Here is a 27,314-nt window from a genome sequence, read left to right as displayed (position 1 = left end):
TAGACATTGACTTCCAACTAAAGTCAGACAAAAATGTCCTATATATTAGCTCCAAAACAAAAACTTAAAATACTTATCCCAGCACTGAATAAAACACCTATGTTGTATCCATAAAGTTTATTTTAAAAAACTGTTAAAAACTGACCATACAGGAATATTTATTAATATACTTAAAAAGTTTGTTCCCCGTGTTGAAGGAAAATACATTAGCAACATCTTCTAGACACCGTCTTTATAAAAGTAAAACTTCTAGATGCTGAAATGTACTACAGTAGATTCTATAGTTTATACTTTTAATCACAGGATTGAAAATCATTCTTGCTACTCCCCCGATCCCCCTGAATGTGGCAGTTATTATACTTAAATTAATGACATTCAATCATGTTATACTACCACAGGTCCTTAAATAGAGTACACACTGCATATTTACTAACAAAGTCTTCCCTATCTGTTGTCACATCATTATTTTAGAGAAGCATTTGATTCTAAGTACAAATAGAAATACTACATCCCATGATTGTAAACATTCACCAAGAGCTTCCAGAGTACAATGAGTAATAGAGATGGCCCAGGGGTCCGTCCAATGCTCCTCACTCACATTTGGATACTGCTGAGATTGAGAAATATGTTCTGAAGGCAAATTATCACAGGCCTTGTATTTCTGTAAGAAAGTAGTTCTGGATATATATATATATATATTTATATATATGTTTTTAGTTGAAAACACCTGAAAGTCATTCTAAGGACTATATGAAGCACCATTTTCACTTACCTGAAATACATTGGGTTAAATTCAGCAGTACATGTATGTTTGTTAATGTCAGGAGTTAAAAATAATGGTGGGTCTCCAGTTCCCTTTTGTGGATCTATCTGGAGTATGGACACTGAGTTCCAGCGATGCTAACAGGAACCACTCAAGCGTATGAAGGGTGGTAACTCCCCCAGGGCCACATGCAACCCGTAAGTCTGAGGCACGACCATTACTTCTGTCAGTGGATGCTGTACAGGCAGAGTTAAGGCTGTATTCGGCTATAAAGAGTTCAACCTCCTCTTTAGTAGTCCCCCTACACCGCTCACATACACCGTTCAAAATGTCATAGGGTGCAGGTGAAAAGTCCCCAAATACTTTTTAAAATACTATTCTCCGTACAATTTGTCATTGGTATATTTACATAGGGGAGTGTTCACACTTAAAAACATTTTTAAAGAATGCAACTGTGTTTTTTTAAAAACGCTTGTCACAGTTTCCCCAGGATCATCCCTAGCCTCATTTCCTGACTTCTGGCCAACTTCACATTTGTCAGTCTGCGGTCCTCGGGCGATTCTGACACTGTTCTGCAGGAGCATATGCGTTAAAATGTATTCACTGCCACCCACTCTGGGACAGGCCTGGTTGCAGAGAAAACGGTGTTCCTGGTGCCGAAGGGTAACTAGGAAACCCATCTGGCTGAGCTGGGTAGCTTTCCAGAGCTGACGCTGAGTGGACCTGACGGAAAGAAGAACGCATAGGTGAGCAGAGTGCCAAATTCCATGAGGCCTGTGCTTGCTTTTTCCAGTCCCACTTCTTTTTTTAAAACAAAACAAACAAAAAAAAAAAAAAATGCTGGGGCAAGGTAAGTCTGTTCAATCTCCTGAAATTTTTAAGAAACATTCAGACTTCTTCAGATGGTAGAGGTGCATAGAAATGCCTTTAAAATGAGAACAGGTTTGCTGGAGAAAATTTACTTCAATGGTCCACTACTTTAGGTTTAACTACAGAAGACAAGCTAAAATTTAACTGTCACACCTAAAGATTCTGTATGCAAAAATCTCCAGACTGAGACTTAAGTCTCTAAGCAGGAAAAACACACAAATGAATATATTCTACCACCTTTGTTATCTCCTGAAGGAAAACAAGGATAATTTGTAGATTTGGGGGAGGGAATTAATCATCAAACCTCCAGACATCCTGCTAAGAGCCATTTGGGGTCAGTGCTGGAGTACACTGTCTGTGTTGCAAGGTCACCACCACAGAAGCTCTGTCGCACCCGTCACCATCCTTGCTTGCTCCGGGCACTGCGCTCACCTGCTGTAACAAGGCCGACTGTGCAGCTGCGTTATGCTGCAGTTCCTGCAGGGAGGACTGCGAGGGATTCTGGGAAAACCCAGGGATGCCTGGGAGGGACAAGAGGCCTGGAAAAACTGAACTGCCCGCAGCTTGAAGTCCAGATGATAGGCTGAAACAACAGAGAGAACGGGTCAACACGTGAGTGAGACATGAAACCTATTGCTTCTACATCTGTCAAACACTATCTTAAGATGCTGAAAAACATCCTAGAAATTCTCTATTGTAAGGAACTATAAACAGGTTTTACATAGGTTTTAGGCACTGACTTTGCATTATCAAGTCTATTATTCTGAATTCAGTGAGTTTATGTTTTGCTGTTTTGTCATCAACATAAATCACCAAATGCAAATCCTAAAGTTACCTGAAAGAAAGTGAAAGTGAAGTCACTCAGTCCTGTCTGACTCTTTGTGACCCACGTACTGTGACCCACGTACTGTACTGGGCCAGGCTCCTCTGTCCATGGAATTTTTCAGGCAAGAATACTGGAGTGGGTTGCCATTTCCTTCTCCAGGGCATCTGCCTGACCCAGGGATTGAACCTTGGTCTCCTGCATTACACTCTTTATCGTCTGAGCCACCAGGAATCCCTGCTGATTATCTGAGCAGGCACTGATATTGTATACATTTATCTTAACAAGAAACATGTTAGGATAAACATTTCAAGCTGTTTTAAGTGTCGGCCCAGAAAAAGATAATTTTCCACCAACAATTCTCTTCTGACTCATTTGAATGACTTCAAGATCATGCACGATCAGTAGTGTGAAGAACCACCTCCCCTCTCTCCAGACCATGCACGTACCCGGCCTGCGCAACCAGAGCTGAGTTGAAATTGGAACTAAAGGCAGAGGCGAAGCCCGGGAGGACGGGCGCTGGCGACGGGGCAGTGGCGGCACCGGTGGCGGATGGCTGCAGCCCTGGGAAGGCGGGCAGCGCGGGGGTCCCGGGGGCGCTGGAGACGGAGAAGCCGGGGTAGGAGGGTGCGGAGGCCGGCAGTGGGCCCTGCGCCACGGGGAAGAGTGAGGGCACAGCGGCCGGCAGGCTGAGGGGGAAGGCCGCAGCCGCGGAGGCGGGCGCCGGGGCCGAGAGTCCGGGCAGCGCGGGCGCCGCAGATCCTGAGCCGGGGTGCGGAGGCGCCGCGGCGGTGGAGGCGGGGGCAGCGGGCGCGGAGGCCGGGGGGTTGAGGGCTGGGGTGGCGGCCAGGGGGAAGCTGCTGGTCAGGGACGTGAACGGAGGCAGGGCGGTGAAGACCGGGGTGATGGGCGTGGAGCCGCCATGCGGGGCCAGGGGCAGGGCAGGCAGGGCGCTGGAGCCCGTCAGGGGCGCGCCCAGCCCCGGGAGGCCCGGCAGCGCAGGGTTAAGGCAGGACGGCAGGCTGATGGGCACCGAGGCCGCGGGGTACGCCCGGCCCAGCGCCCCAGAAAGGCCCAGCGTGCCCGCGGCGGCGGCGGCGGCGGGGGCCGGGCCCTTGAAGGCCGAGGGCGTGGGGCTGGTGGGCTCCGTCTTGACCACCACGGGCAGGGTGGTGACGGCGGGGGTCACGGGGCCATGGGGGTGGGCGGCCGAGGAACCGCAGCCCACCGCAGCTGGCCCCGAGGAGGCGGAGGAGAGGGCGGCGGGCGCGGGCAGGGCGGGGGGTGTGGAGGCCGCCGCGCTGGCCACTGGCGAGGGCAGCCCGGGGAACAGCGCCAGGCCCGGCGTGGGCGCCTGTGGCGGCCCGTAGCCCTTGTTAGGGGCTGAGCCCGCGGGGTCAGCGCCCTGGTTGGCCAGGGAGGAGAGCGAGGCCAGCCCGCTGGTCACCGCGGAGGGCAGGGCGGAGGAACTGATGAGGCTGGTGTCGCTGGACGTCAGGAAGCCTTTCAGGGCGGACAGGAGGGGGCTGTTCACACCCAGGGGACAGGCGACACTGGGAGCTGAGCCCCCGGCGATGACGGAGGGGGTCGGGTTGGACACGCCTTGGGACGCCGGCGTCAGGGTCAAGGGGAGCCCGGCGAAAACTGACGAGAGCGAGGCGGAGTTGAGGTTGTTGGTGGCGGCGGCGGTAGAAGCGGCGGGGAAGGCGAGGCTGGTGAACGTTTCACTGGAAGCCGTGGTGGCCCGAGGCACAGCCGTGGCCTGAGGGGCCGGGGCCGGGGCGGCAGGAGGACCCGGCAGGGGAACGAGGCCAGAAAACACGGAAGGAACGGGCGTGGCCGTGGTGCTGTGGACAGAGGTCACCGTGGCGGCCGGCAGCAAAGGCGTCCTGATCACCGTGGGATTTGGTGTCATCGGCTGAGGCGGGTGAACGGCAGAGACCTGCCCCGGGAACACAGGAAGGACGGTATTCGGCAAGTTCATCCCCGGGAGGCTGGCGGTGGCCGATGCTGATGGATGAGTTCCTGCCTTGACCGGGGAAGCGGTAGGAACCGGAGTTGCAGCGGGTGTGGAGGGATTGGAGCCATGCGGGGCAAAGAGCTGACTGGCCGGGGTGGAGAATGCTGCCGTGGGAGAGGAGGGGAGGCTAGAGGTTATCATCACGGCTGAGAGTTCAAATGTTAACTCAAAAGAAAATGGATAAAAGTTTATGTAATATTTAACAGATGTCAAAGAAAAATCAATGACAGGTGTGAGAGGCTACTGCAGTGTACACATTGCTGGCTTCCATTTTCACCAGGCAGCCTCCGTTAGATCCTGCAGAGTTCTGAACTCGGATCAGCACGGCCTTCCCGTTCACAGTGAGGAAGCCTTGATAAGTGAGCAAATAAAACTTTCCTTTCATAGATTCCCAATTTTACAAAAATTCAAAGAATTTATTTTGTGATTAGTGTTGGTGTACTTATTCTCTCAGGCTACTTGCCTAGAGTAGTATTACAAGTCATTTTCTCTCTGAAGAGCTCTAGGACATCATCCCCTCTAGAGGCACACAAGGTCATCAAGTATACTCAGGCCATCTCTGCAGTATTCTTGGTTGCCACTCTGTGAGTTGATTACCAATCTCTACAGATTTTCCCCCAAGCACTTTCTCATACTGACTCCTCTACATATCTTAACCTCTAACTTTACTTGGCTTGTCCTAGGCTTTAGGGGCAAAAGCCATATCTAGTTCATCTTTAATCTTCACACCTAGCCCAGTGCCTGGCATTTATGTGTTTAGTTAAGTGTTTGCTGCACTGGATACCTCACGATTACCTCAGCTGCAGTTCTCAAACCCACCCAAGGACTTATTCTCAAAACTTCTAGAGTTTGCTACAGTACTTTTATTCTGATAAACTCTACAAATAATACAAGCATTTTGGGAATGCCTGGGATTCCCTCCTGAATCAATTAATGAAAACATTAGCTTCTGATCTTGTTGGTGCCAAGACTTAGGAATCCAAGACTTAGGTAGGTAATGTCATAATGACAACTACTGTCCATGCTATATTCACACTGAAATCTGTTTCAGTAGTAAACAGAGAATGTTCCCTTTGCAGTGATAATCAACTGAAAGACCTTTTCATGGACTAAGACTTAAATTTTTAAATCTATGCATAATAAAGACTCTGGACATAAGGAAGCTGACATGTCCATAAAGTGATGCACTGTGTTAATCACGGATGGAGAAGGGACCATAGGAAAAGAATAGAGGAAGTCCACATCCACATAATACTTTAGTGCTAAGTGATGGCCAAAGGGTGCTACATGGGGCTGAACAAATTTTACAGCTGTTTTAGATAATCAATATGGGAAGAGAATTGACAAATAGTAAAACACAAATATATAAACATCAAACTCAAAAGATCTGTAGTTCATACCATATTCATATCATGAGCAATAATTTAGTTTCAAGAAAATAACTATCATTTTAAATTGAGAGTACATATGAAAATAGGTTTGTAGCTCTGTATTCCATTTGTTTTATAAGAACTAGAAGCACAAGGAATATACGCCTAGTTTTGTGTTTGTAAATAATGTACCAAAAAATGATTTAGGTTAACATTGGTTGGAAAACATCTGGTGGAAAAAACATCTGAGAATTCCCTGTCTTATTTAACTTCATGCTGAGGACCATGTAGCTAATGATAGATGGCAAGGGAAAGCCAAGCTGTCCCACAGTGTTCTTTATAGCAACCTCTGCTGGAGATCTTTACGTATAATGACACAAAAGCCATGCACTATTAATCACAGTGCCTGCAGTCAAAATGGAAGAAAAGAGAAATGAACCCCCTCCACCCCCCAAAACCACACCATGGTAAATACCACTTTCCTGTCATCTAACTTGGTTGTTAACCACAAAACACGATGTGTTAGATCCTGTGCTAAGTACTTTACACCCGTCATTTCATTTGTCCTCATATAACCCTGAGATAGGCACTAATACCCCCATTTTACAGATGGGCAATCTCAGGCTTCGTGTGATCAAGTAATTTGTTAAAAGATCATGCAGCTATTGAGTGGTGTTCAAAGGACATAAAAATTTCAGTTATGCAAGATGAGTGAGTTCTAGAAATCAGCTGTACAACACCATGCCTCCAGTTAAGAATACTATACTGTGTACTTAAAAATTGGTGACAAGGGTAGATCTCAGTAAGAGATCTTAACACAGTGATAACAATGATGATGATGATAAAAAGGTCATGCAGCTATGAAGCGATGGAACCAAGACTTCGGCAAGGCCTGTCACACTTGTGTTCTTAGGCACTGTGCTTGTTTGTGTTTTGTTTCTTAACATGGTTCAAAAAGGAAAAACAATCTTAAGCATGCTAACATAACACAGCAAAGGAAAAGCAAAGTGTGCTCTTCCTAACAAAGGTGCTGATGATACTTAATCTGTTTATTCTCTTCAAAAACAGGTCTATTAACAAAGCTGAGCATAAAGGCTGAAGTTTCCTTAATCTCCCTTTGCTAGAAGCTATATCAGCTGCTCAAGGTTACAAAGCCAGGCGGTGCCAGAGCCAGAATCAAACACTGTTATGTCCTGACATCTCACTTAGGGTCCCTTCCTCCCTGCTCTGCTACCACCTTAGAAATTACCAGCTAAAAAGCACCATTTCCACACATTCTAGGGGAATGGAATTCTTCCACCAAGACTCCTACCCGTGCACTGTGATGATCAGATTCATGTGCTCCTCTGCTATGTAAGAACTGGTCCCAGGTTTTATCTCACAGCGGAGAGCATCTCTTTCCTGACCACACATATCCTCCCCTACGGGGAGGGCAAAATGTCACCGAGCTGCTGCCACGGGGAGGACTTGCCTCGCCTTCACCTGCGGATTCTGCTTCCTGCTCTGCTGCCCCTTCTTCAACTCTTTCTTCTTTCCTTACGTTAAATTACACTACTCCGAATACTTATTGAAGTAATTAAGTCTAAAAGATCTATCTGACACAGCATTTGTCAAAAAAGGGTTTTTATCAAAAAGAAATGTTGTTCATATATTTAAGAAAATGAGGCTTCGAATATCACATAATGTAAACTGAATGCAGATACAATGCCACAGAGCACTGAGACTGCTTCAAAGTTTTACAAACAGCACACAGAGACATATGGTTATTTTTAAATCCAGTTAATATGGATTTAAAAGTTTTCTTAGATGATTCTATAAGATAGACATTTTATAGATTATATTTTACACATTGCATGCTGTGTGTATGAAATGTACCACCATTAAAATTTTATTTTTAAATAAAATGTATCACTCTTAAGTCACTTTTAGCAAGCAGTGATTAATTAAATTTTTTAACCAGGAACTTTCCCTAAAAGCATAAAGATTTCAAATACACTCAAACTCAAATAGATCTCAGTGAAAAACAGAGCAGGCAGCCAGAACAAATTTGGTGCTTACCTTGATTCTGTGTAGGTTTTGACTGACTGGAGAGGTCCTCATTCTCTATGAGAAAATAAATAAATAAAAGTTGATTTCCAGCTTTAATCAAATTATTCACCATCATAATAATCAGAGACTGAGGTAAAAGAAAAAAAATCCAGAATATGTAATGTATACTGTGTTAGGAAAAACAACATATGCCTACAGAAAAAAAAAAAGGAAATAGACAAAAATCATAGTAGTAACTATACGAAGACTGCAAGGATTATGAGCAATTGTCCCTACCACTTCTCTTTATTGGGCTTTAAGCAAACACTGTTATTTTATAGATTCATTTAAGAAGGCCTTTAGGGAAGGTGGTGGAAGGCCTGGTGTGCCTTCTAGGAGAGAGCGCAGCAGGAGTGCAGACAGGGGCCGCTGTCACCGGCTAAGCAGACACTCTGCTGGGCACCACTGCCTACAACGCAGGGAGACCTGGAAGTGGGAGGTGGGCGCTGAGGGCAGAATCCACTGCCGCCTGAGGGGCCAATCTCACAAGGCGGGTGCATCAGCTAGCACACTGAGAAAGTGGCTCTGTCCACCGCTCTACTCAGTTCTAGAAAAGGCCCCATGCTAGGAGATGTCGGGGGAACGGCCCGAGCTGAGGCTGACTTGGAGCCCATGAGACTGACAGCCTCAGCACACTCCTCTCCAGCCCCATGGGAAAGGATCCATCTTACCCAGCCATTAGTCAGAGATACACTGGCAAACAAATGACCTCTCGAGGCTTCACAGTAACTGCCCAAGAAAGCATCAGTGTGACAGGCATAAAGTGCAAAAAGGGAACCCACAAGCCCTGACACAGTGAGCAACAAAGACCCAGCTTGTTTAAGGGACTTGAGCACAAATAAACTTAGACAGTGTCTATCCAGGGATTTAATGAAAGAAAAAGAACTTTAAAATCCTGTAATGCAAATGAAGAATATATACACACATAATATTGTAAGAAAATGAGCAGAGAAGCTGAAGACTTTAGATATAAAAATCTACTCTAAGTTAATAAATGCAAAGAATGGTGAAGATTAGAAATAACACTACTGAAAGCTAAATTACATAGTTGAAATTAAAAGTTCCATTTAAAATGGCAAAAAAAAATTTTTTTAAGATATCGGATGAATAGCTAAGAGACTTAGAACAAATATACCGAAAAATAAGAGTACTAGAAGGAGAAAAAAGATGAAATATCATTAATTAAAGGAATATAAAGACAAAATTTTCCAAAGCTTTAAAGACTTGAGTTTTCACACCTAAAGGGCTTACAGAGTCTAGGAAGGATTAACCATAAGATCCACATCTAAATATCCTGAGGAAATACCTGAACTCCAAGACTAAAGACATTTGTGAACTCTAAAGATAAGGAATGTCTTCTAAGTTTATAGACAAGACTAAGGTTCTAATAAAGAAAAGAAAATTAGTGAGAATTGAGTTTGTCATCTATAATCCTACACCTCTACCCTTTTTGAAAAAGCTGATTAGATAAATTTTCTACTAGAAGAAAATTAGAATGAGTATATGAGGACAAGGCATCAAAGAGAAGTCACAAAGTTAAGAAGCCATGAGTTCAGAGGCACAGAAAGAAAAATGTATAGTATTCCATCAAGAGACACAAATTGATGATCAAGGAAAGGGAGTAGGGAAGTCAAATGGTGGGATGCAGGATAGCTGTTTTTACTTTCTGTACACTGATAACTACTAAGAATATGAAGATGATCACTAGTGATATTTAAAGATAGAAATTCTAAGTTTGAGTAGGAGCAAGAAAAGTTGTTTAAAAATTTTAAAGCAATTTGAATGAATCCAAGTAAACAAAAATAAGAAAAATTAAAAACTTGGATAAAAGAATAATGAGCATAAAAATAAAATGGAAGGACTAAGAATATACAATTTTTATGATTATCTGAAACCCCTATTAAGGTCTCTTCCCCACTGGTTTACAAAAATCAGATTCTAGCTATATATAATTTACAAAACAACTAACTTACCAAATAAACAGAACTCTAAAACAATATTAAAAATAAAGATACAGGCAAAAGACTTATGAAAAATGAAAACAAAAAAGAAGTGTGGACCCAACAAGGGTCAATACCAATACCCAATAAGGCTGGGGTGGGCAGGGGGGCAGGCGACTTACTTATACTCAGTAAAGTATAAGTCAGCTGAAACATTTTATACCCAGAAAAAAAGACTTTCAAAGAAAAAAAAAAAACCTAAAATAGGAAATCAGTAACAAGTACCTAAAAATGAAATATCCATTTTTAATTGTAACAAAAAAATTCCTCTAAAATTCCTAGACACAAACCTAAGGCAAAAAACCTATATGGAGAAAACTACAAAATCTTCTTGAAAGAAGCAGAGATTAACACATTATAAATCAGCTATAACTCAATTAAACCTCCCACACCCCCCAAAAACACTTACTGCAAACAATAACATAAGGCCTGGAAAAACACTACCAGTTGCCATGATTTAAAGACACACACACACACACACATATATATAAATAATTAGATGGTAAAATCTAATATCATAAAAAATGTCATCTCTCCAAATTACTGTGTAACTATAAATACATAAATTCTTTTCTAATTGCATAAGGTGATCTTAAAAGTTCACATGGAAGAATCAATTTCCAAAAGTGGATAAGAAAGATACAAAAATACAGTGAGAGAAAGCTAGCCTTATCGAATGTCAGAATATACTATAAATCTGCTAATTAAATCAATATGGTATCATCGCAACATAAAGTAACTAGACTGCAACAGAATAAAGAGCCCAGAATTAGAGCCATGTGTGTAAATGAAAAGTTAATATAAACGTATTATTTCAAAGCAGCAGGGAAAACAGATTAATTAATAAAGAGTGCTGGCATGGACAAACCGACTACCGTCTGGAAAAAAAATTAAGATAACCGTCTACTTCACCCCACATGAAAATAAATTCCAGATGGAGTAGGAATCTTAAAAGACCCAGAGTACCTGGCCTAACTACTTAGGGTTAAGAATACCTGAACTAAGGCAACATGGTTCCAGCTTTTCTTTCACAACCTCTGTCTGTCTAGGCAAAAATGTAAAACCCTAAGGTTAAAACATACTGTGAAAAAGGGCAAGAAATAAAATGATAGATTTTAGAAAAAAGATACTGCAACTTTAATCAGTCAGAGTACTCCGTGGCAAACACCAGAGCCATTCTGCCTAGAAAAAAAGGAATTTATTAAACATTAGTAAGTAACTCTTAGTCTTGGGGAAGGGCAAAAGTAAATTAAGACAGAACTTAATTTCAGTTCTAGCCCTACCCTACACACACACAGAGATAAATGGCAAGTGAATGAAAAGCTGTACACTTAAAAGCAATCATTACAACAGCAATTAGAGAATACAGATGTTGCTGCACTATTGGGTTGGGGAAGGGTTTCCTAAACAAGACAAAATTCAGGAGAGTCAAATAGCTGAATGAAATAAACTTTTGTAAAAGACAGACAAAAGAAGGTACCAGCTGAATCAGTGTATCAGATTGGCAAAAGTAAAACAAAAAGCCTGTTATCATTCCACTTTGAAAGAGTGTGAAGAAACGGTAAGCTCATATACCCTCACTGGCTGGTATAAACAGATGCAGTCTTTTGGGGGAGCAATTTGACAAGATAGAAAAAAACATTTACACTTCATATCATGAGTTCCCAATGGGCCCCAAGGAAAGGCTGACCTGGAAAGCGTGTGGGTAGGCAAAGTGCTTCTGAGCACCTTCTAACAAGCCTTTCCTCCCCATGGCAGACAGAAGGTGCCTAACAGCGACACTTCACTAGGTCAGAGACGCTTGTCCACTGCCTGTCAGGAGACTCAGGAGAAATGGTTCCTATTTCCACGGCCTGTTCATGTTCACACTTACCTCAACATAATAAAGGCCATATGCTACAAACCTACAGCTAACCTCATACTCCATGGTGAAAAGTTGAGACCATTTCCTCTAAGATCAGGAACGAGGATGTCCACTCTCTCCACTTTTATTCAACACAGTTTTAGAAGTCCTAGCCATGGCAATCAGAGAAGAAAAAGAAGTAAAGGGAATCCCAACTGGAAAAGAAATTGTTAAACTGTCACTGATTGCAGATGATATGATACTTACTATACACAGAAGACCCTAAATAGATGCCGATCCTAAAGATGCTACCGGAAGACTACCAGAACTTATCAGTGAATTTGGTAAAGCTGCAGGCTACAAAATTAATACACAGAAATCTGTTGCATGTGGGCCAAGATCGCTCTAGTGGAGCCTGGATGTCACACTCGGCTCCATCAGCAGGCTTGGCGGCTGTGCTCCCTGTTAGGACAACACCACACCACACATCCGTCCCCTCTGAATGTATGGTGAGAAAGTTATTGACTTTTAACACCCCATAACAACCTGATTTTACCTGCTGTTACTGGATTAGGAGTATATGGAGGTGGCGGGGGCACTCCTGGAGCTATGACGTTGGCTAACGGTACCAGACCGGCATTGTTATAAGCACCTAAAATAAAAATATAATAGAAAAAAAATGTACAATTTAGCATCATTTCGAGTTCAAGCTGTATTGACGCAGCTACGTACTTTATTTCTAAAACTGTGTTATCTAGTACAGTTGCATTTTACATGGAGATTTGGGTGAAGAGTGAGATCAAATGAGAAGCAGAGACTTCTATTTCCCAGTGTAGGCTTACTCCAGGCATAACTCACTGAAGGGCATGGTGGGCAGAACCTGCCAGACTTGTATGATTTGCCCTTTCTGTCAAGCACACACACTTGGCCCTTTCAAGTTAAATGCGCTAATGATGTCTTTGAATACCAGCTATCAAAAAAGGGATTCAAGATGATTTACTCATGAGCAAAAGCTTATATAAATAATTAACAATGAAAAAAATCTATAATTAACTTATCAAAAGGAAAATATTCTAAATGAGACTCTTAGTCTTCTGCACTGCTGTAGACCACCCTAGAGTAACCAACTGTGGGCAAAGTAAAGCTCAGGGTAGCACATTTCTTGAGTGGTCCAGATTTCCAGAGTATATATACCAATCTTTACTTTCAACTTAATAAATAAAGAGCAAAAAGAAAAAAAGTGAAGCCTGAAAGAGCTCCTTACTTGGTGCAATAGTTGCGTGTGGTCGGCATGGAGGTATCGGGTAAGGAACAGGTTTATGTGGATTGTATGTTGAAGGAGGCTAGAATGAGAGGGGAAAGTACAGCAGTTAGCAGAACATCAAGGAAGCTGTCTCCTGGCAAAACAAAATGCAACTTGTCTTTCAAAACATTTAGGCCTAAGAGGCCAAAAATGCCCCAGCAGTATCAACTGCCGCGGCACTAACAAATGGCACAAAGGGGGGACATTTCTTTGCTTTAATAAATGTGGCTCCGATTAAGTCCAAAGAGAGATCCTGCCAAAGACTGCTGCTGCTGCTGCTGTTTTTCAGTCGCTCGATCACGTGCGACTCGTTGCGACCCCGTGGACTGCGACCGCCAGGCTTCCCTGGCCTTCACCATCTCCTGGAGTTTGCTCAAACTCAACTCCATCTGGTCTGCTGTAGAGGTGTCAGTTTTTTATTTCAGTTGCAGATCATCTCCAACAAAAGGCCCAACCTCATCCTGAACAGCAAATTCTTCTCTGACCCAGTCTAGGTTAATCCAAGGATTCCTGCCTGACTCCTCCCATGGAACACAAGAAACCCACCAGGTGTTGGAATCTTAACTACTCAAGAATTTCCCACATCCTCCTGGAAAGTCGTCGTCTTGTTCTTACCCCCTTTTCTCTTTTTGAAAGAAACAAGCACTGTTTCCTTTGGCATTTGGCATTCTGACAACTCTAGTAGAATGCAGACTGGAATTATAAATTCAGTAGCTTAGTCTTTTTACCTTTTGAAATCCACAAATCCTCCATTTTAGAGTTTACAGGACTTAGGTATGAAAGAACATTCAAAGAGCTGGTCTCCAGAGGACCAGAGGTAAGCAAAGCTAGGCCACATGCTGCAATTTTAACTACAGAGATGGAGAGGATGAGAGAGCACACACACGCCCTCGAGGGGGCTGGCAGCCACATCCTGGAGCAGACGGGATGCCCTGGAGTGAGGAACCTAGACTCTCTCCAGCACTCTTAATGGCAGCCCTGGACAATGTGCTAGTTCTGCGCAAAGACTATGATCTGTGACTATTTTACTGTAAACAATAGCCACCCAAGTTCTTGTCAGGTGGGCAGTCAGGACTGCAAGGCGGCTGTGTGTTGGCCTCTCGTAGTACAATTCTTCAACTCGCGAGGCTGTCTTCTCCTGCTCAGTTTATATTCCAATCACTCCCTTGAAAATATGCTCCACCTCCTGGCTCCGTTCTCACCTCACTAACACTAACACTAATCCAGCCGTCATACCTCAACCTTAGTTAAAGTGAACTCTCCACTCTCCACGCCTCCAAGCAAACTGCTGAATATGGCTGCAGAAAAAGAAAGTAATAGCAGTTCAACTGGTCTACCTTTAAAATACACCATTAATCCTCAAAGGGGCCTTTAACACTGTTAACTAATTGTAGTGTATTTCCCTAGGAAGCCATTCACTTTCCTAGAGCTTCTACTGCACTTTAGACTGCCCAACAAAAAATGAAATTTACGCTTTTAATAGACAGAAAACCAGATATAAGCATGAAGACTTGTTCTGTCACTGATTTTCTAAACATACTGGCTTGGATGGTCCGAGAATCCGTGCAGCTATTCCTTTGCCTTCATTGGTACAGTCCTCACCATCTTTCTTCAAAGGAGTTCCCTATTTCGAAAAAAAGGAAAGATAATTGAGATTAAAAAAAAAACCAACCCATACAAACCCCAAAGCAAAAACAAAACAAATGCAGACCCTTGCTGTGCCACCCTGAAGAAAGGACGTAACTTGGCAGGAGCCTAAGGAGGGACCACAGCCCCAGCCCTGCCCTGGCTCGTGATCCTGACGCAGTCCTCATCTCATAACACATACAGAGGTTCAAGGAAACACGACACACACGGGGAGACAGAGGAGGAGAAAGTATGTTCTAATTTTTTCACTGCACAGTAGGAGCAGCCAGAGACAGCTCCTGTAGCTGATGCTCAAAGAATCAAAAACAGTACTTATATTACAGTTGAAAATAAGTAATAAGAAATGATGTTCTCTGTAAGTATTAAGTGTGACCGCTTATACCGACCTCACTCGAGACTGCTCTAATTAACAGATGAAAATAAGCTGACACCCTATTACAATGTGTCCCCCTAATATTTGTGTTCTAAGTGGTACATACTAGTTTGGAGCTGGTTTCCAAGGTGGCCCCCAGTGATCCTCAGCTCCTACGTGTCCCTGTGCAGCCCCCTAAATGAACAGGACTGACCCATGTAACAAACAGGATGTTCCAGAACTGAGGGCATTTGACTCCCAAGGCTGAGCCATAACAGACAACATGGCCCCCACTGGCCGCCTCTGGGACGATCTGCTCTGGTGGAAGTCAGCTGCCGCGTGGAGTTGAGAGGTATTCAGGCAGCACTACGGAAATGTCCTTATGCCGAGAAACAAGGACCCCCCGCCTGCCAACCTCAATGCTAATTTGCTAGGTACCTGACTTACCTTGGAAGCTCAGGCTCACGCTCTAATCAATCAGGTGACTGCAGCCTCATGAGAAACCCTGAGCCATAACCAAACAAACTAAGCTATTCCTAGATTCCTGGTTCAGAGAAACTGCAAGAGACGCTAAACGGTTATTGTTTCAATCCACTAAGTTTTAAGGCTATTTGTCACACTTCAATTAAAAATACACCATTCTTTGAAAAAATTATTTCACAAAGAAATTTGAGGAACACTGGGTGACATAAAAATAAGTGTCTTTCTTGTGGGACTTCTCAGAGCCTTTATTATGCAATGTGATTCTCCAAAAAAGAGACACTGCATGCAGGATTTCCCAAACACACTTAAGTGTGAAACTGTTTGAAGAATACTGAGAATCTGAGAAATAGTCATTTATTACATGTAAATCAGTGCTTCTAAAATACTTGCCAAAACAAGTCAAAACCAAATCACTCTCTTTTCTGTCTGGCTTGTTGTTCTGTATATTTTATAGAAATATTTTAATATAGCTTATGTATGAGCTTTCATTCAGTGGTAAATCTATGAATTATGTTGCTGACAGAGTAAAATTCCTTTACTTTGTAGAAGCATCATCAACTGGCATTTTCTTTAAATACCATAACTGTGCTAAATTTTATACAAAGAAGTTGCACATGTAGCCACACAAGTATGCTTACTGGGAAAATTCCATTGATGCGACTAGGTTTTCCTTTGGGATATGGATTTCCTGGGATTGTTCCACAAGAAGATATCATTGCATGAGGAGCTTTGCAGCCCCCTTTGAAAGCCTGTAACATAACAAAGAGGAGGATTGTTTTTAAAAAAAAAATCAAATATACTCACAAAATTAATATTCTGGATATTGGGAAGCCCTGCTAAATAGGATGGATTAAGGAAGAGCATCACATTCAATCTGTTCATACATCAGTCAGCACCTCCACTGGTGAACATAACTAAAATTAGTAAGTAAAATCACTTCACTTAAATGGAATTATTTAAATGGTAACGGAATGTTTTTAACATCACAACTAGTAGACTCCTACCCAAAGATCTCTTCATAATGGATTCTGTAAATTGTGTGCAAGGACTAAATACAACTGGGCTGCAGCTCCTAGGGGAACAGTCATGCCCTTCTTGAGTAGGTGTCTAACCACTAATCCAGTTTCCACCTGTCAAAATCCTAAGAAATAACTACCTTGAATGACAAATCAAGTTTTCTAGACTTGGACAAGGATGACTTCTCCCACTATTAGAGATTTTAAATTAACAAACTGGAATTTAGCCTTATAATTATTCATCTTTTATGAGTTTGATGAAAATAAGCTTGATGACAAATAAGTTCCTGGTGGTGGTTTAGTTGCTAAGTGGTGTCTGACTCTTGTGACCACATGGATGGTAGGCTGCCAGGCTCCTCTGTCCATGGATTTTTCCAGGCAAGAATACTGGAATGGGTTTGCCATTTCCTTCTCCAGGGGATCTTCCCGACCCAAGGATTGAACCCAGGTCTCCTGCACTGCAGGCAGATTCTTTACTGTCTGAGTTAGCTCCTAAATACATAAAGTTAAAGACAAAAGCTTGGAGACATGGCAGAGCTACCGAGGGACTGAGAATTAACAGCCCACGAGGCTCATACTGAGGCGCCACTGGCTTCTCACTCTCAAGCCATCTCTTCATACCCCAGTGTCCCCCTCCCACCCCTAAAACCTCTAGTTCCCTGCCACAGACTGCAGCACTGTCATTATTAACCCATCACAGGATAGCAGGTTATTCATCAAAAGTCAGCATAGTAATAAGATTGGTACAGTTTTCTTCATCAGCACTCAGGAAAACCATGTGCCATTCATTTAGCAATCTGGAGGAAATTACCTGTTCAAGTACCCTCTTACACCGTTTCTTCTCAGACATATTTATCCTGAACAAATCTTCAATGGGACGAGAATTCTGTGCATCAACAATGTTTCTACCAAGGAAAAACAATTTAGCTTTTCATTTAAGAACCTGGACACACACATTTAATACACAGATATATGTGAGTAAGCTTTTTTCCATGATATAACAAGAAGAGTATAATTATTCAGTTTTGATTGATGAGTGTAAATAACATGTTTATATAAATATGGTAAATATAGTAACTGAATGATGTTTATCTGGCTACTTGAAAGTAACAAAGTTTAATATTTCAAAAAAAATCACTACTTTGAGATTCTTACAAATCTACCCTGTCAGTGTCAGGAGAGCTACTGGCAATAAAACAAACCCCTGTGCTAACTGCATAAAAATCAAGGTTGATCTAAAAATGAAGTTTTATCTTATGTTTTATTTTAAATTTGTGCTTTTGTGGTCATTTATAAATATATTAGGGACTTAAAAACTGCATGTGCTGTAAATAAATAGCAATTTATAGACTTTCATAAATACTTATAGGTGAGTAGTTTCCTTTTCTCTATCATTCATTTCTCAAATTTATTTCACAATCATTTCTCAAGTGCTGTGCTGGGTGTTTTAAATCTTATTGTATTTAAAATCTTCATCCCTACCACACAGATAAGATCCTTATTTTCACAACTGAGGAAAGTAAGATCCAGAGAGAATAAGAGTATGTTAAGCAAAAAAAATACATAGTCAGAATGTGGAAAACCCATCTAACCATAAGTCCTCTGGATTTATCAACAAGCTTTTCAAGTTATTCTGAGTGGGAAAAGCAAGTCACCAATATGCAGACAAATCAAAATAATTAAACTCAATAAGCCCCACTAATTTTACAAGTTTATAATCATGTGTAATGAGCACACTAGCTACTTAGATATAAGAATTCAGCTCTATGCTTTCGTACATTTTATTAGTTCTGATTACCAATATAATTCTGACACATTAACATACACTAATGAGTTAAAAGATGTTTGAAAAGTTTTCCAAATTTTTCTCTGAGTAAAAAGAAAAAGAAATACTTACGAAGCTAACAGTTCAAGAGCAACTAGTTTGTCTTTACTGAAGGTGAAACAGTTGAGTATATTGACTACTTCTCCTGGGTGAACAGCCACCATTTTCTATTAATAAAAAAAAAAATAATTTTACTTTCAACATGACAAATTTTCATGCCAGAAATTGCCTTTTGGGGGTGGGGGGTAGTATAATTAAATGTTCTTAATATAAATATTTGAGATGAAAGCTGCTTCATCAAAAGTAAGCCCTAACAACTATGTGGATTAAAACTAGGCTTTTTTCAATGTAACTACTTTAATTGAAGAACTAAGTTCTCCAATGTGCTCTTTCTTATCCACATCTCTCAATATGCTCATCTATAGAAAAAAAATTACATATTCTACTTTCCTCAGAAAGGCTATATAAAAAGAGGCTATTTACAAATAAGGGAGACACAGTGCTTGAAAAGTTAGAAAAAAATCCTAATTCCTCAGAGTGCTAGGTTATGTCATAATCAGCACTTCTAGTGAAGTCCATGGTGCTGAATAGTGTTATTAAAAAAAGGTACTCCAATCACGATTAGAGGAAAGATGGGTTAAATATTAACAGGTTCTTTTACTGCAGAACCTCTAAGAAAGTTAATGTACATTGTGACACTCGAGGATTATATGGACTGTTACATAATTTAGTATTTGTCTAGGATACTTATGTTTTTGAAAAGCAGGTCAATTTATATATTTATGTTAGCAGTGGAGGAAATTCAAAATCAAAGTCAATATAAGGAGATTAGTTAGAATCAACTGATCAACCGAAGTTGTTTTTGAACACTATTAACCTTGCATCACCAAAAGAATTGGTAAAACTGCATGCCCCCTTACATGTTTGTAAACTGACATCTAAAAGTTTTATCGGAAGGTTACACATCTGCAAAAGATTGATTTCCTTATATGTAACTTTATTATATATTTCTGAAGACCTTGGATCTACTGCTCTAGCTCATTTATGAAAATGTCCAGAACGGAACCTAATCGTCAAAGTCAGTCTTCAGTATGAACGGTCAAATCAGACTTCCTTTGTCTCTAAGTGCACGAAGGTGTGCCTGTGCAGCCTTCACACTTCTGAGTTTTAATTCTAAGGTGGGTGGATAGGCAAGCTGGCTTCAGAGCTTTGTCATGAGTTTGCTGTTCTGATAAGATAAGCCAAGGTCCCCAACAGTAGTTTTTTTTACAGAAGCTCTCTGCTTTGCTCTCCTTTTCTTTGTTCCTTAGAGAAAGATTTTTCAACCCCTGCTGATAGGTGAATGAGTGAGACAATCTTTTCTTTTTTTAAATAAAGCAGGAAAAAAGCAATTGTTAAAGAGAAGAAGCACTAACAGACCCCGACACTTTCTTAAGCAAATTAGTTTAGGAAGCTAAGGATCTGTATGTGCATGTGTGCTCACTCAGTTGTGCTGACTCTTTGTGACCCCATGGACTGTAGCCCTCCAGGCCCTTCTGTCCATGGGATTTTCCAGGCAAAAATACTGGAGTGGGTTGCCACGCCCTCCTCCACGGGATCTTTCGACCCAAGAATCAAACCAGCTTCTCCTGCACTGGCATGTGGATTCTTTACCACTAAGCCATCTGGGAAGCCCTCAAGATCAGCAGATTTCTTTAAAGCTATCAAGCGCCTGATACTCCCAGGAAGACCCTCTATACAGTCAGACCCCATTTGACTTCGGAGCCTCTGAAAATCTAGGCTCTAGCACTGTGCCATCCATATGGTGGCCACTAGACATGTTGCTCGCTTACATTAAAATCAAACAACACCTTAAAAATACCATTCCTCAGACAGATGACACATTTGAAGTGCACAAAAACCACATGTAGCCAGTGGTCACCATATTGGATAGAGCAGATTCAAAACACTTGTATTGTCACTGAAAGGACATTTGGACAGCATTGGTCTAAAAAAACGTTGGCATGGATCAGTCTGACTATTCTTCTAAGACTAAATACAGGAAGGTGAAGACACATAAAGTCGAAAGTAAATAAAAATACTTCTAAATTTGAATCCTATGTTTTGCTTGCCTATAAATATTTTCTACTCCAATCTGCCAAGTAGAACTCTGTACAATTTAATAGTACAGTACACATGATTGAAATTTACAATTTGGGACGCTTTAATGTTTTTAACATAGTTATTTTTGAATAAAGTATAAAGGAATTTAGTGTCTGCAACTAAAGCAAACAAATTGCAACTTGAGATGAATTACAGAAAACGAGGGGAGAATTCAAAATACTTAAAATTCTACATTCTAAGGAAAAGTAAATTACTTACGTGCTGTAATGCTTTCATTGCCTTCAACTGAGGCTCAGCCCAGGAGAAATATCTCAGTAAATCAACCACCTGAAAAGCAAAGAACTAATTTAGCTCTACTGACAACGTGTTTGCAAACATTTTTACAAGATTTATTTCCGTACTCTGAATCGCTATTCAAAGTATGCTGCTGGGGCCCAGATGACAGGCATAAGCATGACACCAGTTTAGACTGTGAGAAGGAGTAGCCACGTGCAGCTACTTACATTTAAATCAACTGAAACCAAATCAAAGAGAAAACTCAGTTCCTTACTGGCATAAGCCACATGATAAGGGAGGGCTCAACAGCTGTGTGAAGCTGATAGCTACCAACATGGTTAGTGTAGAGAGAGAGCATTTCCACCATTACAGAAAGTCTTGGACAGCACCGGTCTAGAAATAAAGTAATGTATAAGGTAGGGGAAGAAAGTACCTGGAGAAAAGGAAAGTTGGAAAAGTACTAGATGGACATAAAATGTTTGCTTAGGAATATATAGTATGAGCGGAAAGCTTTCAAACATTTAGTGAAGAATGACAGTCTTAATCATAGAAAAAAATCTTCAGTGGTGTGGTCTAGTGGTGGTCGTCCACTGACTTCTACTCTCTAACTCAGATCTGGAGGGCATACTATTCTGACTTAGACCACAGATCTTTTCTCTAAAAAGGTAAGAATTACCCTGAATCACGCCAGCAGCTTCTAAATGCTAAGTCACTTTGAGAGCCCAGCCAGCCAGGTGCTCTCCTGCTACCACCAGCCAAGTTCAAGTGAACGAGGGAGAAACCACGCCATGGCCGGGGAGAGGCGAGCAGAGACCACAGCGCTGCCGTCTCCAACTGGCCACCACCACCAGGTTCACTGCCTCAAGGACACCCCAAAAGGGACAGCAACAAAGACTCAAGATGAGAGGGTAATAAAATCCGGGTTAATGAATTATTTTACTCTGAGTTCCTCAAAATGTTATGGGTTCAATTATTCCACAAAGCAAAGTTAACAGTAGAAAATGGGGTGGTATGTAAAGAAGAGTAAAAATACTTGTCACTCCTCACTGAGAGATACATAAGTAGCAAACAGTTACTGTGTGTACTTTCTGTCCAACTTGGTAAGAGAGTATGCCCTTACTTTTATGGGAATAATGTTTTTACTATGGGACTACACCAACTATAAAACTTTATAAACTATCATGTATGATATAGGATGGGAGATATTCATTATAATAAGTAGGCTTATAAGATCACACTTAGGAAGTAGCTTGATAAAATTTTTAATGACTGTAGCAAAGTCATTAAATTTCTACTATGGGAAGTTTTCTGCAAATTTTCACATGTATACACAGAAACACATACAAGAGAAGGAAAGAAAAGCTATCAGCTATGTGAAATTACAAATATTCCTCAAGTATTTAAGTTTAAAAAGAAAAGCATGTGAAAAGTTATGAGACATCTGGAAACCACTCATTAAACAGGTAGCAACATGTGCAAATCACAGAGTAGCTCTCAGGAATTTAGGAGACAGAACTACAGGCTTAAGGTTATTCCAGTTTTGAAAGTCTTGAGAAAGAGATGAAAAGTTGGGGCATTTACTTACTAACTCAATCTACAGTTTCATTCACTGTCTACCTTACTCACGTTCCCACCGTTTCCCAAAACTGTTCTCCAGATGTACATTTCTATTTCTGCTTCATATCTCTATCAAGTATTTTCCAGTATTCCTTGGAAATCCAGCTTTCTCTGCATGTGTATATATAAATGCAAACCTATTTTTCAAAATCAGCAAACTCCCCGTAAAGTTGGGTGAAAGTTTCCACTAAACGATCCCACTGATAATATTAGTCTTCTGGAAGATACAGAAACTACTTATTAGATGCTATTTTTTTTTCTTACTCGTGGCTTCACATAAGAACATATATCACCATTTGTTCCAAGTTGTATAAACTGTAGTGAATTCTGCAATTACTGACTCATAAACATTGTGCAATTTTGGGTATGTTAACTATTAGAAGTTTACAGACATATGATACTGTGCCCAGAATATAAACACTTTGAACTCTGTTTTTCAGACACTGCATTTTAAAATCATGTTAGCATATGATACCATGATGAAAAGTGGGTATGCTTATAAAATATGCCAACTATAAATTATGTAAAGTTTTCTGTTAAAACTGAAAGCTTCTAAAGTTCCTGAATAAACAGAGCAACAAAGTAAAAGCAATTCTGAACCTGACCAGTAGGTAAATAAGCAAAGGCACTAATCAGAACATCACTGTTTAAAAAAAAAAAAGCTTTTGCTTAAATAAATAAAAGAATACCTGTTCACTAGAGAAATATCCATGTACATATTCAATCGCTTTTAATTTGTACTCTGTCAAAACAGCCTAAAAACACAGAAAAACAGAATAAATATATGTAAGCAGAACAGCAATATGCATACATGAAAACTGCCTGTGCAACTCAAACCGCGGCAGACCTTCTGTAGCCCGGGGATAAAGAGGCTGATAAGTCACCATGGTGATGTGACATTCTACCTTTGGGGTTCCATGCTGTTAGGGATACAATTAGACACCAGGAAAACCCCTGGCCTCCCTCCTCACTCCTACAAAGGAAGGGAACAGAATTGTAACAGATAAGATTTTACATTAATAGAAATTAAGTATTCCTGTAAAAGTGATTGCAGTTTTAAGTCACCCCAAATTCAACCAAACCATCATTTTTAAGGTTAAATGTACTAGCAACTACTCATTCAGCAGATAGCTATTTACTGCGCACCTATAGCGCACCTGACTGATAGAGAAACATGGGGTAAAACAAGGTCTAGTCCAGGCTCTCAGCATTTCTACTGAGATGTGAACCCAGAAGCCAACCTGTGTGCCTGCCACTAACTGGCAGTGTGGTCTCTGGGAGGTATTTTAATTGTCCCGAGAGGCTCTTCACCCACAAAAGGGAACACCAATCACTACCCACCTCAGGATTAAAATAGTCAAGAGTAAATGTGACACAAGTTCAGAGAGAAGTTCATGGCTTTGACCCAGCACCATCTGGAGCCACAGGAAATCATATATGATTCTCCTGGCAACTACATGCTAAGCTTAGAGATGGAAATACCAGACTATCACAATCTGCTAACAACCACTCATTAAAAATCCACTAATCCCCTTTGTACGGTGCCAGATCATAACTAGATTTACAGTAGGGGTCACTTTCTAGTACATAGAAATATGGACAGTACTAGTATATAGAAATATGGCCAATCATATTCCGCCCCCCCCAAATCAACTAATCCCTTTGCATTCATTCCAGAACAATCATAATTGTACTTTCTACATGCATCATGCTGCTAGAACACCATGACCAGTCAACAGAGAAACATGCAGGGAGCTTCAGTAGCTGAATTTTCATGAAAAAGGGAAGGGAATGGGATTCTGGATAATGTACTCTTGGGAGTTTATTATTGACATCATTGGACACAATCAAAAGCAAGTTTCTGGCCCAAATCCTGGACTGTGTTGATGCCAAGTCCTGTCTTAATTCTTTCATCAGCACCTGAGAGGCCCAGCTGTATCCCCAGGCACAACACCACAGCTTGGAGTCAGAATCCCTGACCTTGAACACTGAACCCTCTCCCTTATCAGCTGGGTAACTTTGAGCTGGCTAGTTAACCTCCAGAGACTAGACTTGCAATCTGTAAAATGAAGGGTATAGAACCTACACCTGGAGAGCTATTAGGCGGATTAAGTCAAATAATGCATGGAGAAAGTGCTTAAAACAGGCACACTCTGTAAGTGCTCAATAATGAATATTATTATTAGCCTCTTCTTAGAAAGCAGGTTACATATTGCTTTTCCCCCTCCTTTCTTCTTCCTATTTCTTTTTCTAGTGTCTTCTTACATGCCTTTGTTTTTAAATGACAATAGTGACAGCTAGTATTACCTACAGACAGATGGTGACACTCAGGAAGAGACTGCCTGGTTTAAACTGACTTACAAAGTCTGAGAGCAATTTTGAAAAGCCAACAGTAACTCTCATACTTAGATACACTCTATTTTCATCCTATTTTAATAGCCTAGTACTATGTTGATGTATCTAATTATTTGGCACAGGCAGAAAAAGATTTCATCTTGATTTCAGACCAGAAATAAGGGACTTATGTTATGAATTTGACTTTAATCTCTAGAAAAGTTTCTATCCCTTTCATTAGTATTTACCATGTCATCTTTCCACAATTTAGCAGGGAGAGAATATACAAATCGACACCCTAGAGCTTCCAAAAGAAATCAACTCCTCTCCCTGAGCAAATTGTTGTCTCATAAACAGTAGTTTAACATCAGCTCATTAACAAACTGGCAAATTCTAAGAATGTACTCAGCAGGCTGACATTTTATTGCAGATTTTCATTGGGCAAATTGGATTTGCAAAAGCAGAAATTTTATTTTGATTCAAAAAAAGAATACTCAATAGCATTACAAATGTAACCTAACAAGCAAATTTGAAAAAAAAAAAAATTTACAAAGGATGAAGGAAAACAGCATTTTGCTTTATACAGAATGAAGAAAAACAGGCAATTTTATTAATAATTTCATAAGCTGAAACAAATAATAATCACCAGTGCACAAGGTAACAAGTCTTTCCACCTCAATCAACGGTCTTGAAAATATGAAAATGGCGAGGAAACAGCCCTGAAATTCTAAGCAAAGGACCCTGTGTTAACATACTAATAGTTAGTCTTTTCAGGTTTAATTTTGTAAAGGCTTAACTTTTTGCGCTTAAAATACTGTTAAGCCTCAAGGCTACATTCCAATTTTTTTTTTTATTTTTTGCTGTCTACTGGGATGTAGGCTACCTACAATAGTTTCAAAACGATGCAAAAACCTGGCAAGCAGAAGAAAAAAAGCTTTGAAATGCGAGTTACTGAAGCCCATTCCTAAGAATCTGCCTTTAAGCTTAATGTCACACTTTTTATTAGGATACTAACTTTGTCCCGCCGAGGCAACAAATACAGTCTGCTTACAAACTTAAAAATCCTATCATCATAACATCATAACCACCGTTAAAGGAACTTTTTACGTATTTCTAGTTTTCAGTCATTCTTAATCTTACTGAAAGATGAGGAAATCGCTTAGAAATACGAAATCACTTATCCAAAATTACAGTGATTCAAGATTTGTAAGGCGGGCTTGGGAACCGAGGGCTCTGAACATAAGCTCCGCAATACCGATCTGATTCTCAAGCAGTTTAGAGTTAGCAAAAAATCTCCGTTTTGTATCGTGAAATGTATCAAGATATAAACTCCTACACTAGACGTTAAAATTCCAACCAGTTTTGCAATCCTCAAATCCGTATTTTACACAATCTGCTCGCAGTCCCCCGAAGAGAACAAATCATGAGAATTCGTAACTCAAAGATTGAAGGAATTAAGGCAGTTACCTTTCTAATTTCATCCAGCACCATTTCAAAGGACTTTTTGTCCATCTTGACTACTATCTCGAAGAGGTTTTAACCAGTTAGTTTCAATTACAAAACGTTCATCCCCGGTCCGCTCCGAGAGTAAAAAATGTTTCCAGCTAAGGAGAAAGACTCAAGGAGCAGGAGGAAGGATGCACCAAGAGGTAGAGGACTTCAAAGTCTGCAAAAACTTCTAAAAATGGGGACTTATAAAAACTTTTTATTAAAAAACAAAACAAAACAAAACCCGTCAGGCTTCCCCGGCTTCTTTACACAAAGCTTCAGGACCGCTCGGGGAAGAGCCGGGTCCTCTGAGTCCCGCAGAGAAAACCCGGCGTTCGGTGGCCGGAGGCAGAGCGTCTGTCCCCGCAGAGCAAGGCCAGGAGCCGCCGGAGGAAGATCGGGGAAGCCGCCTTCCCGGGTGTAGCGGCCCGAGAAGCAGAGGCACCCGCGCCCCGAATCCTGCGGCCGGCGAGGAAGGAGGCACCGGCTTCTCGGCCCGCACCAGCGCCTCGGCTGCCCCTCACCGCCGCGAAGCTGGCCTCATGGCCCGGCTCTCGCTCACTTCCCGCAGCTACCGCCGGACTCCTGGGTCCCGCAGCCCGGGCAGCGGCGGCCTGGCCGGCTCTTTGTTACCATCTGCCACCGCTTCCGGGAGCGGGCCGGCGGCCGGCGAGCACCGGGAGCCGGGCGAAGGGGGTCACGGTCTCGGGTAGGGGGGCTCCCGAACACCGCAGCGCCAACAGCGCCGGGAGCGCTTCCTGGTTACCCCCACGGCTTCCCCCGGCTCGTGGGGGACCTTCGATGGAGCCCGTCGCGCCCGAGTCAACTCAACTCTGCGCCGCCAGATTAGGCCCCTCTCTCCAGAGAGCCCAAGAAGGGGTCCTGCTGTGGGAATGTAGGTGTCCCTGTCAGATGCCTGTACGTCTCGGAATTGGATACGGTAGAAGTCCTTACCCAAAGCCTGGAAGTTATTTTTGGAGGGTCACGCCCTTAATTCTAGAGTTTGATTGTGCTCGTTTTTGATTGGTAAGTACGAATTTAAAAGAATGTACGTCGAGTGGTTAAGGCATATCCACGGGCACGCCGATTTTGC

General features: G+C 41.6%; 1 protein-coding gene across 2 annotated transcripts; it reads right to left on the bottom strand.

Moving 5' to 3' along the window:
• Nucleotides 1-102: 102 nt before the first annotated feature.
• On the bottom strand, nucleotides 103-27,097 carry PROSER1 (proline and serine rich 1). 2 transcript variants are annotated; one of them, XR_006338862.1, is made up of 14 exons: nucleotides 26,201-27,097; nucleotides 23,089-23,154; nucleotides 20,765-20,833; nucleotides 18,476-18,570; nucleotides 17,390-17,483; nucleotides 16,201-16,311; nucleotides 14,621-14,704; nucleotides 13,042-13,120; nucleotides 12,334-12,429; nucleotides 7,905-7,949; nucleotides 2,906-4,580; nucleotides 2,066-2,216; nucleotides 773-1,486; nucleotides 103-661 (listed from the first exon to the last, which is right to left on the bottom strand). XR_006338862.1 is itself a non-coding variant. In XM_043891798.1 (13 exons), the coding sequence occupies exons 1-13, from the start codon at nucleotides 26,243-26,245 to the stop codon at nucleotides 1,364-1,366; spliced, it is 2,733 nt and encodes a 910-aa protein (XP_043747733.1). In that variant the 5' UTR covers nucleotides 26,246-27,097; the 3' UTR covers nucleotides 103-1,363. The 2 variants fall into 2 exon arrangements, 1 of the variants encoding a protein (XP_043747733.1); XM_043891798.1 differs by having other exon boundaries at nucleotides 103-1,486.
• Nucleotides 27,098-27,314: the final 217 nt, after the last annotated feature.

The sequence above is a fragment of the Cervus elaphus genome, chromosome 30, assembly GCF_910594005.1.
Source record: "Cervus elaphus chromosome 30, mCerEla1.1, whole genome shotgun sequence".
Taxonomy (NCBI): Eukaryota; Metazoa; Chordata; class Mammalia; order Artiodactyla; family Cervidae; genus Cervus; species Cervus elaphus.
The sequence above is the reverse complement of the archived record's forward strand: the minus strand, read 5'-3'. Positions and strand labels throughout refer to the sequence as shown.